Genomic DNA, 15,350 nt, shown 5'->3' on the forward strand with positions numbered 1-15,350 from the left:
GTAGCCTACCTACTGGGGCCACAGTCAGCTGTTTTTGTCACCGCGGAGAAAAAGTTCCATATTCATCTGCTTGAAGTGTGATGGCACGGTGCGGATTCTCTGTTAAGCTTGTTCGGACAGAATATTATTCTTAAAAAAATGAATGAAAACTAAATACCATTGAATATGTCATTATTATCATTTTAAAAATTCAAGTGACGGGTAAAAATAGATTATGACCGGATTTTTATGACCCTGTCAGTCAAAATGACAGACAACGAAAAAGTCTAGCGCAACCTCTGGTCTGGGCGTTGCTTTTGGGTCTTCCCCTCTGTGGCCGGTTTTGGGCGGCTTAGGTTCGTGCGCGGATGGGATGCCCGCTATCAACTTCAAAGCGCTCTTTCCTTGGAGTTTGCTGGGAGAGCTGATTGCAAGAGTTGGTGCGTCAATCTTGTTCGTGACGCACGCGTTGGGCTTCTGTGATAAGACGGCATTGTGTATCTCTTCTATTTCTTCTCATTAAACTATGGTGTGCTATGTATTTTATATTAGTGGTGCAGTCCTACCGTAAATATGAAAATGATACTATTTCCTGATAAATTATATTACGTGTGTTAGAGTAATGCAAACAGTTAGACGGTGCCTACGAGAAACTACCATTTTTCTCATCTCCCCCTCATTAGCCCGGATAAGGTGATTCCCTTTACTGTGTCAATGGGCATGTAGTGGATTCTGCTTAAACCAGGGGTGTCCAAACTTTTTGCAAAGGGGACCAGATTTGGCGTGGTAAAAATGTGGGGGGCCGACCTTGGCTGACGTCCTTTACGTAGATTACGTATATTTAAGCAAAAATTAGCAAGCCATTCAGTGTGTCACATTTGCTTTATTATTTTTGTAATGAATAATTTCAACAATCTCGCAACTAGCCTTTGCGGCGTTCTCTTTCGACTCTCGGGCTCTTGCGAAATACTACTGCTATAAAATCAAACTAGCTTCAAGTTGCTTCAATTTCTCGCTGCGTATCTTCCCTGTAATCGTACATGTCAGCGTGTCTTGTTTGGTAAAATCGCCTCATTGAAATCTTTAAAAACAGCGACTGTCTCTTTGCAAATGAGGCAAGACACAGTTGTTGCGTATTTTAGTGAAGAAATAGTCCAATTTCCATCTATCCTTGAAGCGTCGGCCGTCATAGTCAACTTTTTTTGGTTGATTGTCACCATTTTAGAAAATTGGAAGTAGAGGGTCACACGGAGTAATGTTGCTTAGCCCTTAAATACCTGCAACATGAAGCAATTATTGGAGAATCCCAAAATTTGAATAATAAGGTCCTAATGAAAGCTTTTTTTCAAATTAATGAACAGAAAAGTCAAAATGAATATGTGTAATAAACGCTCTAATTTCTATAACACATGCTAAATCATGTTTTTTTCTCATGGAACCTGCAGATGCATGTGTTGACTTGCATCCATATTTTTTTTTTTCAAAACGAAATGTCAAAATTCTAAATTAGTCTGAAAATCATGAAATTTTAGGTGTATTAAATGTGATACATTTGGCAATAAAGGGTTAAAGTGCTGCTGCCTTTTAGTGGGTAAATGAGGAGCAGCATTTCATGTGTAAGCTACTTCATATGTTGGTTGCAGTACTGCTGACCAATTTATTAAGTCTGTGTTGTGCGGGCCAGATGTTATTGATTTTATGACAGAGGCTGGGGGCCGGATGAAATTTGACCACGGGCCGAACTTTGGACATGTCTGGCTGAAACAATAGTTAGATGAATGTGTTAGACTAATGCAAGCAATTATATGGTGTGTGCGATGACTGTATCTTTTCCCTTCAATACTCAAAGCAGCAAAATTTGATTTGAAGCTTTTTTTCCGAATCGAATTACTCAATTGATTAATTGTTGCAGCATTAGCAAATATACAGCTGCCGATTGGACGATAGCTCTTCTTGTCACAATCGTCGTTTACCGTCAAAGTGTTTGGTGACGTTCTTTGGTCCTTTTTTAATGAGGAAATTTCAGACAAAACCGGCTACTATTTCCTGGTTACGCCTCCTTCCCCTGATAGGCTTGCCATCAGAAAGCAACCAACCAATTACTGCATGACGTTTTGGTTTGCGAAAGAGAAACATCAGCACGAAACAGGAAATTTAATGTGGTGTTTTAGTATAGCTTGGAACAAATTTACAAACCCCCCCAAAAAAATGACGATACCAAAGTCAAACCAATTCATTTTTGTATCTTGAGTTACCACTGTCATAATAAATAAAAACATTGAAAAAAGTACTATAAAGACCGGTCTGGTCTAACGAAACTTTTCCGTTATGTGGCAAAGTCTTGACAGGAAGCGGAGTCATGGCGGCGGCCATCGGGAGCGCCCGCCATCCGTGAGGCCCAATGGCGGACAAGACGGCGCCGCGATGCCAGCTGAGGCTGGAGTGGGTCCACGGCTACCGCGGGCACCAGTGCCGCAACAACCTCTTCTACACGGCCGGGAAGGAAGTGGTTTACTTTGTGGCCGGCGTGGGCGTTGTCTACAACGCCCGCGAACACACCCAGAAGTTCTACCTGGGACATAACGATGACATCATCAGGTGAGACTTTTGCTACCTGACGGCGCCCGACCGTTAGCGTCGATTCACCGTAGATGTCCAAAATGCGTTGTAACCGCAAAAGTCCTAAAAGCAACAGGAAATGCCCATAAATCAACAGAAAGTGACCCCCTAACAGGAAGTGATCCACAATTTCCACGATACCAACAGGAAGTGAGCTGAAATCAACTGGAAGTGACCTGAACTCATCCCGAAGCGACGTGGAAATATCCCAAAATCTGTAGTAAGTGACCCAAATGCTAGATAAAAAAATCAACAGGAAGTGACCCAATATCAACAGGAAGTGACCTAAAAGTGTCCCAAAATCAGTATCAAGTGCCTCATACGCTAAAAAAAGCAACAGAAAGTGACCCAATATCAACAGGAAGTGATCTGAATTCAACAGGAAGTGACCTAGAAATGTCCCAAAATCAGTAGTCAGCGTCCCAAATACTAAAAAAAATCAACAGGAAGTGACCGACAATTGCCACAAAATCAGTAGTAAATGCCACAAAATCAACAGGAAGTGACCCATTGTTAACAGGAAGTGAGCCAGAATTGCCCCAATATCAACAGGAACTGAGCTGAAATATGCAGAAAGTGACCTGGAAGTGTCCCAAAGACAGTAGTAAGTGTCTCAAATGCTTAAAAAAGCAACAGAAAGGGACCCAATATCAACAGGAAATGACCAAGAAGTGTCCCAAGACAAGTAGGAAGTGCCCCATATGCTAAAAAATCAACAGGAAGTGGCCCGATATGAACAGGAAGTGCTCTGGAAATGTTCCAAAATCAATAGTAGGTGCCCCAAATGCTAAAAAGACAACAGGAAGTGACCCAATATCAACAAGAAGTGAAAGAATTCAACAGGAAGTAACCCAATGTCAACATGAAGTGACCCAGAAGCGTCCCAAAATCAGTAGTAAGTGCCCCATACGTTAAAAAAAATTAATAGGAAGTGACCCAATAGCAACAGGAAGTGAGCTGAAATCAACAGGAAGTGACGTGGAAGTGTCCCAAAATCAGTCGTAAGTGGCCCACTTGCTTAAAAAAAAAAAAAATCAACAGGAAGTGACCCACAATTGCCACAAAATCAACAGGAAGTGACCCAATGTCAAAAGGAAATAACGCGCAATTGCCACAAAATGAGTAGTATGTGCCCCAAATGCTGAAAAAAAATCAACAGGAAGTAACCCAATATCAACAGGAAGTGATCCAGTATCAACAGGAAATTAGCGGAAATCAACAAGAAGTGACCTGGAAATGTCCCAAAATTAGTACTCAGTGTCCCAAATGCTAAAAAATCAACAGGAAGTGACCCAATATCAACAGGCAGTGAATTGAAATCAACAGGAAGTGACCTAGAAGTGTCCCAAAATCAGTATCAAGTGCCCAATACGTTAAAAAATCAACAGAAAGTGACCCAATATCATCAGGAAGTGATCTGAATCCAACAGGAAGTGACCTAGAAATATCCCAAAATCAGTAGTCAGTGTCCCAAATGCTAAAAAAAAAAAAATCAACAGAAAATGACCCAATATCAACAGGAAGTGATCTGAATTCAACAGGAAGTGACCTAGAAATGTCCCAAAATCAGTAGTCAGTTTCCCAAATGCTAAAAAAAACAAAAAAATCAACAGGAAGTGACCCAAAATTGCCACAAAATTAGTAGTAAATCCCACAAAATCAACAGGAAGTGACCCATTGTTAACAGGAAGTCAGCCAGAATTGCCCCAGTATCAACAGGTACTGAGCTGAAATCAACAGGAAATGACCTGAAAGTGCCCCAAAATCATTAGTGAGTGCCCCAAATGCTAAAAAATCAACAGGAAGTGATCTGATATTAACAGGAAGTGAAATAGAAGTGTCCCAAAATCAATAGTAATTGCCCGAAATGCTAAAAAAAAATCAACAGGAAGTGACCCAATGTCATCAGGAAGTGACCCGCAATTGCTCCAAAATCAACAGGAAGTGAGCTGAAATCAACAGTGGCCGAGCAGTTAATCGATTGAACTCAATCGGCTTGGCTAGCGGTCGTCACCCGGCGGGCGCTCAGTTTTGACGGACCGGGATGTGTTCTTTTCCAGTCTGGCGCTGCATCCCGACAAAGTGCAGGTGGCGACCGGTCAGGTGGGCAAGGACCCCTACGTGTGCGTGTGGGACACGTACGGCATGCAGACCGTCTCCATCCTGCGCGACGCGCACACGCACGGCGTGGCCTGTTTGGCTTTCGACGCCGACGGACAGGTGAGTCGAAAGCGAGACGGGGACGAACGCCGCTCCTCTCGCCCCGTCTGGTCTCGTCCTGTAGCGGTTGGCCTCGGTGGGTCTGGACGCCAAGAACACGGTGTGCGTGTGGGACTGGAGGAGAGGACGCGTACTAGCCTCGGCCACCGGACACTCGGACAGGGTAGGAATGGCGTCGCCGCCACCCGACGTTCAATCGGGAATTTGAGCGTCTGCCCGACTTCCCGCAGATATTCGATGTGGCTTGGGATCCTCAGCTTTCCACGCGACTGGTCAGCTGCGGCGTCAAACACATCAAGGTGACTTTTGCATTTGACCTTTGACAATCGTCCTTCCGCTGCGAATTGAAACGAGTTTATCGCGAGCTGCCGAACTTCCGCTTCGAATGGATTGGACATCTAGCACTGTCAATGGCGGCCAATGCATTGATAATAGCAGGTGCTTCAAAATAAGATGGGGAATAAGCTCTGCATATTAATGTCAATGCATAGACTTTAATGGGAATGTTGCCCCTACCAAAATGGCCGTCCTGAGGCCACATCGGTAAGGGCAAAAAAAAAAAAGCTCTTTTCGTGCTTTTAACGTCAACTGAAATGGCTCAAATAAGAGGAGACGTCTTATGCTTTTGAATATGGAGGAATGAACATTTGTTCATTTGCTGCCAACCCTCCCACTTCAACTGGATTGGACATGAAGCACTATCAGTGGCAGCCGCTGATTAATAGCAGGTGCTTATAAATAAGAAATAAGCTAGTTATATCTTCATTTGAATGTCAATGCATAGACTTTGATAGGAACGTTGCCCCTACCAACATGGCTGCCCTGAGGCAATCTTCGTAGGGGAACGACAGGTCTTTTCATGATTCTGCTGTGAATTGATATGAGATTACATCAGTTCCATTTAAAGCGGGACGGTGGCAGCTGAGGAACGTTTGGTTGTTTGCTGCTGCTCCTCCCACTTCAAATGGATTGGACGTCTTAACGTAAGTAGCTGCTAATGCGTTATTAGCAATTGCTATGACATCTTTTTTTTCAAGAAACAAACTACTTCTGACTTGATCTGAATGTCAATACATTGACTTTGATGGGAACATGGCCTCAGGGCGGCCATGTTGGTAGGGGCAATAAAAGGTCTTTTTTAAAGGCTTCTGCCGTCAATTGAGTTAATCACTACTAGACGTCCAATCCATTTGAAGTGGGAGGATTGAATAATTGTTTATTTGCTGCCAACCCTTCCACTTCAAATAAATTGGCCTTCTGTTGCCACAAAGGCAGCCACTTATTAGATAGAATATGCTTAAAATTGAGAAATAAACTAGTCATGTTTTCATTTTAAAGTCAATGCATCGACTTTATAATGGGAATGTTGCCCCTACTAACATGGCTGCCATGGGCCACGTCGGTAGGGGCGACGAAAGCTCTTTTCGTGCTTCTACCATTAACTGAAATGACATTATCATAAGTTGACGTCCAATCCATTTGAAGAAGGAGGATTGACTATTTATTTGCTGCCAACCCTCCCACTTCAAATAAATTGGACTTCTGTTGCCATAATGGCAGCCATTGATTAGATCGAATTTGCTTGAAAATAAGATATATGCTCGTTACTTTATGTCTTCATTTTAATGTCAATGCATAGACTTTAATGCAGTACTTCTCAAATAGTGGGGCGCGCCCCCCTGTGGGGGCGCAGAGCGATGCCAGGGGGGGCGCATGTGTCCTCGGGGAACATGCTTTTTTCTTTTTTTTTTTTTTTGCCGGACTGGAATAAAGTGTACTTGCACATCCACTCAGTGGGTGGCAGTGGCGCTCTCATTTTCAGAGTGCGTGCAGTATTTTTGAACTAAGGAAGAGCACTCAGCACACAGAAAACAGATATGAAGAGCAGTGCGCCGCCGCCGTTTTGGAAAGCCGTTTTACGACCGGACTCACTCACGCAGCGATCCACTGTCTTGTCCGGTTCTCACGTCGCCGCCCGAGAAGTGCCATTTTCGGCTTGGGATCGTCACGACGACCGCCCTCACCTACGGTTCTACCTCGGCCGCCGAGAATGCGCTTTTTTCATGCCGTTTGCCTTTTAGCTTTGACTTTTAATACAGTGGGGTGATGAGGAAAGACTACTGTTTACTGTGTCTGAAAATAATTATAGCGGACTGCCAGAAGCCAAATCAATTAAGACGCCACTTAAAGACATTCGACCCCAATCTCATTGATAAGCCGCTTGATTGTTTTTCAGCGAAAACGTGCCGAATATTGCCAACAATAGTCCTGCTTTGTCAGTGTTATATCAGTAAACCAGTGAGCATTGTTAGCTTGCTGATTGCAAAATGACTCCACACCATTGCAAAGGAGGTAATACTGAGTGTGAGCAGCAAAAATAAAAGCTGTCCTTCTGTCCAAGGACACTCTTTTTTTCCCTTTATTCATTTTTGTTTTTTCGGTCAAATTTTTTGGCATATTGTCCTCATGAGTAAATGTTTCTAATCAATTTGAATTTGTTATTATTTACGGATTTTATTACATTTTATTTTTCTGTATCAAATGGTCAAAAATACCTTGAGTGTATTTTTACAGTTTGAATGTGACTTTTTTTTTTTAATTCAGGCAAATTGATGCACGTCAAGTCTTCTCTGTTACGAACAAAACAATGTTAATAAAGTTATACTTTATTATAAGTTGATCTGTTACTTTTTTTCTTTATTAGAAAAAAAGGACACAATGTTAGGCAGATGCGTATTTATAATAGTAATTTTATAGACGAATAATACTATTTACAGTGGCGGCGGAGAGTTTGGGGGGGCGCGAAACATTTACGTCTTGCTTGGGGGGGCGTAACAGAAAATAATTGAGAAGCACTGCTTTAATGGGAATGTTGCCCCTACCAACATGGCTGCCAGTCGGTAGGGGCGACGAAAGCTCTTTTCGTTCTTCTGCCATCAACTGAAATGAGTTGATTACTCGTTGACGTCTAATCCATTTGAAGAAGGAGGATTGAATATTTATTTGCTGCCAACCCTCCCACTTCAAATAAATTGGACTTCTATTGCCATAATGGCAGCCATTGATTAGATCGAATTTGCTTGAAAATAAGATATATGCTCGTTACTTTATGTCTTCATTTTAATGTCAATGCATAGACTTTAATGGGAATGTTGCCCCTACCAACATGGCTGCCAATCGGTAGGGGCGACGAAAGCTCTCTTCGTTCTTCTGCCATCAACTGAAATGACATTATCACAAGTTGACGTCCAATCCATTTGAAGAAGGAGGATTGAATATTTATTTGCTGCCAACCCTCCCACTTCAACTGGATTGGACTTCCAGTGTCTCATTGGCAGCCACTGATTTAATATCAGATGCTTAAAAATAAGAAATGAACTCGTTATAACATCATTTGAATGTCAATGCTTAGACTTTAATGGGAATGTTGCCCCTACCAACATGGACGCCCTGAAGCCATGTCGGTAGGGGCGACGTAAACCTCTTTTCATGCTTCTGCCGTCAACTGAGATCAGTTTATCACAAATAGACGTCCGATTTTTTTGAAGCGGTAAGGTGGCAGTAAATGAATGTTCTTTCATTTGCTGCCAACACTCTCACATCAACTGAATTGGACAGCTAGTACTCTAGACGGCAGCCACGGATTAAATAGCAGATGCTTAAAAACAAGAAGCTTTTTGTTTTTAATTTGAATGTAAATGCATTAACCCTGATGGGAATGTTGCCCCGACCAACATGGCTGCCCTGAGGCCCCATTGGGAGGAGTGACTAAATGCCTTTCGTGCTTCTGCCGTCAACTGCAATGAGTTTATTACAAGTAGACGTCCAATCCATTCGAAGTGGGTGGATTGAACATTTGTTGACATGCTGCCAACCCTTCCAATTCAAATGGATTGGACCTCTAGGTGAAGATGCTTAGAAATGGGATGCGAAATAAGTTTCATTTGAATGTCAATGAATAGACTTTGATGGGAATGTTGCCCCTACTAACATGGCTGCCGAAAGCTATTTTCATGCTTCTGCCGTCAATTTAAATGAGTTTTTCACAAGTAGATGTCCTATCTGTTTGAACTGGGAGGGTTGGCAGCAAACGAACCAACCAACCAATGTGGCCTGATGGTGGCCATGTTGGTGGGGGCAACATGCCCATCAAAGTCTATGCATTGACATTCAAAACAAGTCATCAGTGCCCCAAAATCAACGTGAGGTGACGTAAAATCAACAGCGAATGTCCTGAAATGCCCCACTCACCGTCCTCCATTGACGGCCATAGACTTCCAATCCATTTGAAACAGAATGGACGGCTTGCACCCCGGAGACAATGAGTTAAAAAATGTGTGTGACCGAGCAATGATAGCAATTCCTGCGTAGTAATTTAGAAGAAAAAGTATATTTTGTGTATGTTTTGTAAAACGTGATATCAGTACAGTATCGTTCGGCCGCAACAGTACATTTTTTTGTCTGGCTCTTCAGTTCTGGACTCTTTGCGGTAACGCCCTGACACCCAAGCGCGGAATCTTCGGGAAGACGGGGGACCTCCAGACCATTTTGTGCGTGGCCGCCGCCAAAGATCAGACCACCTACTCGGGAGCGCTCAACGGTGATGTTTACGTGTGGAAAGGAGCGGCGCTGGTCCGGACCGTGCAGGCGGCGCACGGGGTACGTACGCGCGTCACCAGGTAGTTAACGACCGATCCGAGCCGACCGTCCGCTTTCAGGCGGGAATCTTCAGCATGCACGCCAGCGAGGAAGGTTTCGCCACCGGCGGACGCGACGGCTGCGTGCGCCTCTGGGACGCCGACTTCAAGCCCATCACCAAGATCGACCTGAGGGAAGCCGAGCAAGGGTACAAAGGTGGGTTCCGTCCGTCTGCGATCAAAACCGGGATCGGGGATTAAGTCCGGAAATCCCGGATAATTTAAACCTGAACTCATAGGCTCACCAAACTCAGTTCTTTGTTTCGGCACAACAAAAGTTTTTTGACTTTTTTTATTTTTTCTGTGCAGGAATTGTGAAAAACGAAATAGAAATCACATAAAAAAATAACCCATAAACCATAAAAAATTGTAAACTGGCAAAAAAACTGAAAAAAAAACTGTGGAAAAAGTGAAAAACTGCTCATAAACGTGAAAAATCTGAAAAAGTTTGTCACTAGTGGACGTCCACTCTGTTTGTTGTGGGAAGGTTGGCAGCAAATTTGTTCATTGACCCCTCCTACTTCAAATGGATTGGATGTCTAGTAGCGATTAACTCATTTCAATTCATGGCAGAAGCATGAAAGACCGTTTATCGCCCCTACCAACATGGCCGCTCTTTGGTGACATGCCCATCAAAGTCAATCCATTGGCTTTCAAATGAAGTCAGCTGTTTCTTTAATAAAATGATCGTCATCGCAACTGCTAGTAATGCGTTGGCCATCACTGACATTAACTGACGTCCAATCCATTTGAAGTACGCGGTCTGGAAGCAAATTAACATTTGTTCATTCACTGCCACCCCTTCCACTTCAGATGGATTTGATGTTTAGTAGTGATAAACACATTTCAATTGACGTCAGAAGCCTAAAAATGACCTTTTATTGCCCCTACCAACATGGCCGGCCTCTGGTGACATTGCCATCAAAATCAATGCATTGGCATTCAAATGAAGTCAGAATTAGCTTATTTCTTTAAATAAAAAAGATCAATGTCATAGCAACTGCTAGTAACGCATTAGCCGCTACTTACGTTAAGACGTCCAATCCGTTTGAAATGGGAGGAGTGGCAGCGAATGACCAAACGTCCATTAGCTACCACCGTCCTGCTTCAAATGGAACGGACGTAATCTGATTTCAATTCATGGCAGAATCATCAGCCATGTTGGTACGGTAGCTAGTTCTGACTTCGTTTGAATGTCAGCACTTTGACTTTGATGGGAAGGTTACCCCTACCAACATGGCCGCCCATGGTAAGGGTGATTAAAGCTTTTTGCATGCTTCTGCCAACTCGCTCCATCCATGGCACCCACTGAGTAAATAGCTTTGACGTTGATAAAATCACCTTTCAAAAAACGGTTTAAGCTAGTTTGAATGTCAAAGCATTGACTTCAATGGGAACATGGCTTTAGGGCAGCCATGTTGGTAGGGGCAACAATCCCATCAAAGTCAGTGCATTAACATTCAAATGAAGACATAACTGGCTTATTTCTTATTTTTAAGCATCTGCTATTAACACATTGGCCACTACTGACGTTAATAGACGTCCAATCCATTTGAAGAGGAAGGGTTGGCAGCAAATGAACAAATGTTCATTCCCCCTATTCAAATGGATCGGATGTCTAAATGTGAACAACTCATTTCAGTTGACGGGAGAAGCACCTACCGACGTGGCCTCAGGGCGGCCATATTGGTAGGGGCAACATTCCCATCAAAGTCAATGCATTGACATTCAAATGAAGAAGTAACTAGCTCATTTCCTATGTATAATCATCTGCTATTTAATAAGTAGCTGCCATTGATAGTGCTAGATGTCCAATCCAGTCAGAGTGAGAGAGTTGGCAGCAAATGAACGAACCTTGCTTCACTGCCACTTTCCCGCTTTAAATGGATCGAATGTATCCCAGTGATTATTTCAGTTGATGGCATAAGTATTAAAACAGCTGATTTCACCCCTATCAACTTGGCCTCAGGGTGGCCATCTTGGTAGGGGCAACATGCTTATCAAAGTCAATGCATTGACATTCAAATCAAGTCATAAGCTTCTCAGCTGAGATTCTTTTATCAATGTCAAAGCATCTGCTACTCATTGGCTGCTATTGCAGTGCTAGACGTCCAATCCGTTTAAAGTGGGAGAGTGGGAGGGTTCATTCGTTGCCACCCTCCCACTTCAAATGGATTGGATGTCTACAACTGATAATCTCATTGGTGGGTTGGTGCATCTTGGCCAGAAGAAGAACAAATATCTTCTTGTCTATGTCTTTTGCTCAGGTCTGTCAATTCGCAGCGTCTGCTGGAAGGCGGACCGTGTTCTGGCCGGCACGCAGGACAGCGAGATCTTCGAGGTGATGGTGCGCGACAGGGATAAGCCGCTGCTACTGGTGCAGGGACACAGCGAAGGCGAGCTCTGGGCGCTCGACCTCCATCCCAAACAACCGGTCGCCGTCACCGGGAGCGACGACCGATCCGTACGGTGAGCGGCGGGCCCACTGCATTGCAACCTGTACCATTTTTTGCCTCCCGATACCGTACCGATACCATGTTTTAGAAACCAAAAAAAATATACGCCGGCCCTGCGGCCATGTTGGAATGGACGGCGTTCCCATCAAAGTCAATGTGCTGACATTCAAACGAAGTCAGAATGAGCTACAGTTTTGTCAAAGCATCTCTTATTTACTCAGTGGCTGCCAACGATGGCGCTAGACGTCCAATCCATCTGTAGTGGGAGGGTTGACAGCGAATGGACAAACATTCAGTCACTACCACCCTTCCGCCTCCAGTAGATTGGACTCCTACTAGTCATAAACTCATTTCATTTCTGGCAGAAACATGAAAAGACCTTTAATCGCCCCTACCAAAATGGCTGCCCAGAGTTCATGTTCCAATTTAAGTTAATGCTGTGACATTCAAATCACGTCAGAGCTAGCTTAAACCGTTTTTAAAAGATGATTTTATCAACGTCAAAGCTATTTACTCAGTGGCTGCCATCGGTAGAGCTAGTTGGCAGAAACATGCAAAAAGCTTTCATCACCCCTACCATGGGCAGCCATGTTGGTAGGGGCAACCTTCCCATCAAAGTCAATGCGCTAACATTCAAACAAAGTCAGAACTAGCTTAAACCGTTTTGTCGAAGCATCTCTCATTAACTTAGTAGCTGCCATCGATGGCGCTAGACGTCCAATCCATCTGAGGTGGGACGGGTGGCAGCGAAAGAAAAAATATTTAGTCACTGCCACTCTCCTGCGGCCCGCCTCCAATAGATTGGACTTCTACTAGTCATAAACTCATTTAAAATTATTGGCAGAAACATGGAAAGACCTTTCATTGCCCCTACCAACATGGCCGCCCTGAGGCCATGTTCCGATTGAAGTCAATGCTACGACATTCAACTAGCTAAAACAGTTTTTAAAAGATGATATAATCAACGTCAAAGTTATTTACTCAGTGGCTGCCATCGATGGAGCTAGCTTTCATCACCCCTACCATGGGCGGCCATGTTGGTAGGGGCAACCTTCCCATTGAAGTCAATGCATTGACATTCAAATAAAGACATAACCACTTTTAAAAGAGTATTTTGTACAGCTGGCGGCCATCTTGCGTAGGGCGACCAGCAATTGGCAACTAGATTTGAAAAAGTAGATCTTTCGCAGCATCGGTACGCTATTTCTTTGTTCTCCCCGATGACGTCATTTAAGTGTGATCTCGGGATCGGTGCCGGCTGATCCGAACGGACTTTTAGGCTGTGGAGCCTTCCCGACCACACCCTGCTGGCCCGCTGCAACATGGAGGAATCGGTGCGCAGCGTCTCCTTCAGCAACGACGGATCCCAGCTGGCTCTCGGCATGAAGGACGGCTCCTTCACCGTCCTGCGAGTCAGGTGACGCCCCGTCCTCATGTCGTCCGGTCGGCAAAGGCCTGCCCTGGGTGACCGGGACTCGCGCTCAGGGACATGACGGAGGTGGTCCACATCAAGGACCGCAAGGAGGTGATCCACGAGCTCAAGTTCTCTCCGGACGGTTCCTTCTTGGCGGTGGGCTCTAACGACGGCGTGGTGGACGTCTACGCTGTGGCGCAGCGTTTTAAAAAGGTCGGCGAATGCGCCCGCTCCGCCTCCTTCATCACCCACCTGGACTGGTCTGTAGACTCCCGCTTCCTGCAAACTAACGACGGCGCAGGGGAGCGCCTCTTTTACCGGATGCCAGGTAAGGTCTGCTGCTCCGGAATTTACATTCAACACTTTCAGCGTCATTGACGATGCTAGACGTCCAATCGTAAGGCGTCCAGTCCAGTCCTCCTCTGGCAAATGAGTTTATCATTAGTAGATGTCCAAACCATCTGAGGTGGGAGGGAGGTAGCCAAGGCCCAAAATCAAGAAGTGACCCGGATAGTGGCACAAGGTGCCATAGCAAGTCACCCGGAAATGACCCAAACCAAAATCAACAGGAAGTCACCAGATGTTAACAGGAAGTAGTCAAGACTACTCCCAAATAAACAGGAAGGTCCACAATATCAACAGTAGGTGGCCCAATATCAACAGGAAGTGCCCTGGAAATGACCCAAAATCAACAGGAAGTGACCTTGAATTACCCCAAAATCAATAGGAAGTGACATGATATCAAAATGAATTGACCCGATGTTAAAAGGAAGTGCTGGAAAATCAACAGGAAATGGCCTCAAATTGCCCCAAAATAGAAGTGACCTGTTATTAACAGGAAGTTATCTTGATTTTCCCTAATAGTAACAGGAAGTGACCTGATATCAACGGGAAGTAACCTCAAAATAGCCCTAAATCAACAGGAAGTGACATGATCTTAAAAGCAAGTGCCACAACAGGAAGGCACATATCAACAGGAAGTGACCTCGAATTGCGCCTGAATCAACAGGAAGTGACCTCGGGTTTCCCAAAATCAACAGGAAGTGTCCTGACATCAACAGGAAGTAACCTCAAATTGCCCCTGAATCAACAGGAAGTAGGCTGATATCAACAGGAAGTAACCTTGACTTACCCCCAAATAAACAGGAAGTGACCTTGAATAGCCCCAAAAGTAACAGGAAGTGACCTCAAATTGCCCCAAAATCAATGGGAAGTAACCTCGAATTACCCCGAAATCAAAAGGAAGTGTTCTTGAATTTCCCAAAGTAACAGGAAGTGACCTCGAATTGCCCCAAAATCAACAGGAAGTGACCTCGAGTTTTCCCAAAATCAACAGGAAGTAACCTGATATCAAGAGGCAATAACCTCAATTGCCCCTAAAGCAACAGGAAGTTAACTGATATCAACAGGAAGTAGCCTCGACTTGCCCCAAAATATTGCCCCTAAATCAACAGGAAGTAGGCTGATATCAACAGGAAGTGACCCCAAATTGCCCTAAAATCAACAGGAAAAGGATTGGACGTCTAACACCGGTAGTAGCAGCTGATGAGTTAAACAATTGGCCTGTGATAGTTTAAAAAAGCAATTTTTTTACGAAATGGTCAGTAAACGATTTCCCGACCCCCGTACGGATCATCGTCATATGGCCGCGTTGCGAGACGGTCGTTACGGCAAAGCTGCCGATGATACCGATTCCTTCGTTGGCAGGAGGTAAACTGGTGTCCAAAGAGGAGGCCAAGGGTGTCCACTGGATGACGTGGACCGGGGTGCTGGGCCCGGAAGTCAACAGCATCTGGCCCAAATACTCCAACGTGAGCGACGTCAACTCGGTGGACGCCAACTACGCCAACGCCGTGCTGGCCGCCGGCGACGACCCGGGCCTGGTCAAGCTCTTCCGCTTCCCGTGCTTCAAGAAAGGTCCGTCGACGTCGGTTCTGTCGGTAGCCCGCGTCCGTCCTAGCTAAC

At 44.6% G+C, this 15,350-nt stretch overlaps 1 protein-coding gene across 4 annotated transcripts in view; it reads left to right on the plus strand.

Annotated features, from left to right (window-relative positions):
- The window catches only part of LOC130920217 (echinoderm microtubule-associated protein-like 6), a 63,068-nt gene that overhangs the window by 3,794 nt on the left and 43,924 nt on the right, over nt 1-15,350 (plus strand). For 3 of the 4 annotated variants that reach the window (XM_057843247.1, XM_057843249.1, XM_057843248.1), the window contains exons 2-11: nt 2,319-2,577; nt 4,659-4,818; nt 4,883-4,981; nt 5,049-5,117; nt 9,292-9,477; nt 9,537-9,672; nt 11,783-11,984; nt 13,251-13,388; nt 13,457-13,713; nt 15,093-15,302. In XM_057843247.1, coding sequence (XP_057699230.1) covers nt 2,381-2,577; nt 4,659-4,818; nt 4,883-4,981; nt 5,049-5,117; nt 9,292-9,477; nt 9,537-9,672; nt 11,783-11,984; nt 13,251-13,388; nt 13,457-13,713; nt 15,093-15,302 — 1,654 coding nt within the window. In that variant the 5' untranslated portion in view covers nt 2,319-2,380. Of the gene's footprint in view, nt 1-2,318; nt 2,578-4,658; nt 4,819-4,882; nt 4,982-5,048; nt 5,118-5,663; nt 5,802-9,291; nt 9,478-9,536; nt 9,673-11,782; nt 11,985-13,250; nt 13,389-13,456; nt 13,714-15,092; nt 15,303-15,350 lie in introns of those variants that run through there. The other variant, XM_057843250.1, reaches the window with a different exon arrangement.

This window comes from Corythoichthys intestinalis, chromosome 8 (genome assembly GCF_030265065.1).
Source record: "Corythoichthys intestinalis isolate RoL2023-P3 chromosome 8, ASM3026506v1, whole genome shotgun sequence".
NCBI classification, from domain to species: Eukaryota; Metazoa; Chordata; class Actinopteri; order Syngnathiformes; family Syngnathidae; genus Corythoichthys; species Corythoichthys intestinalis.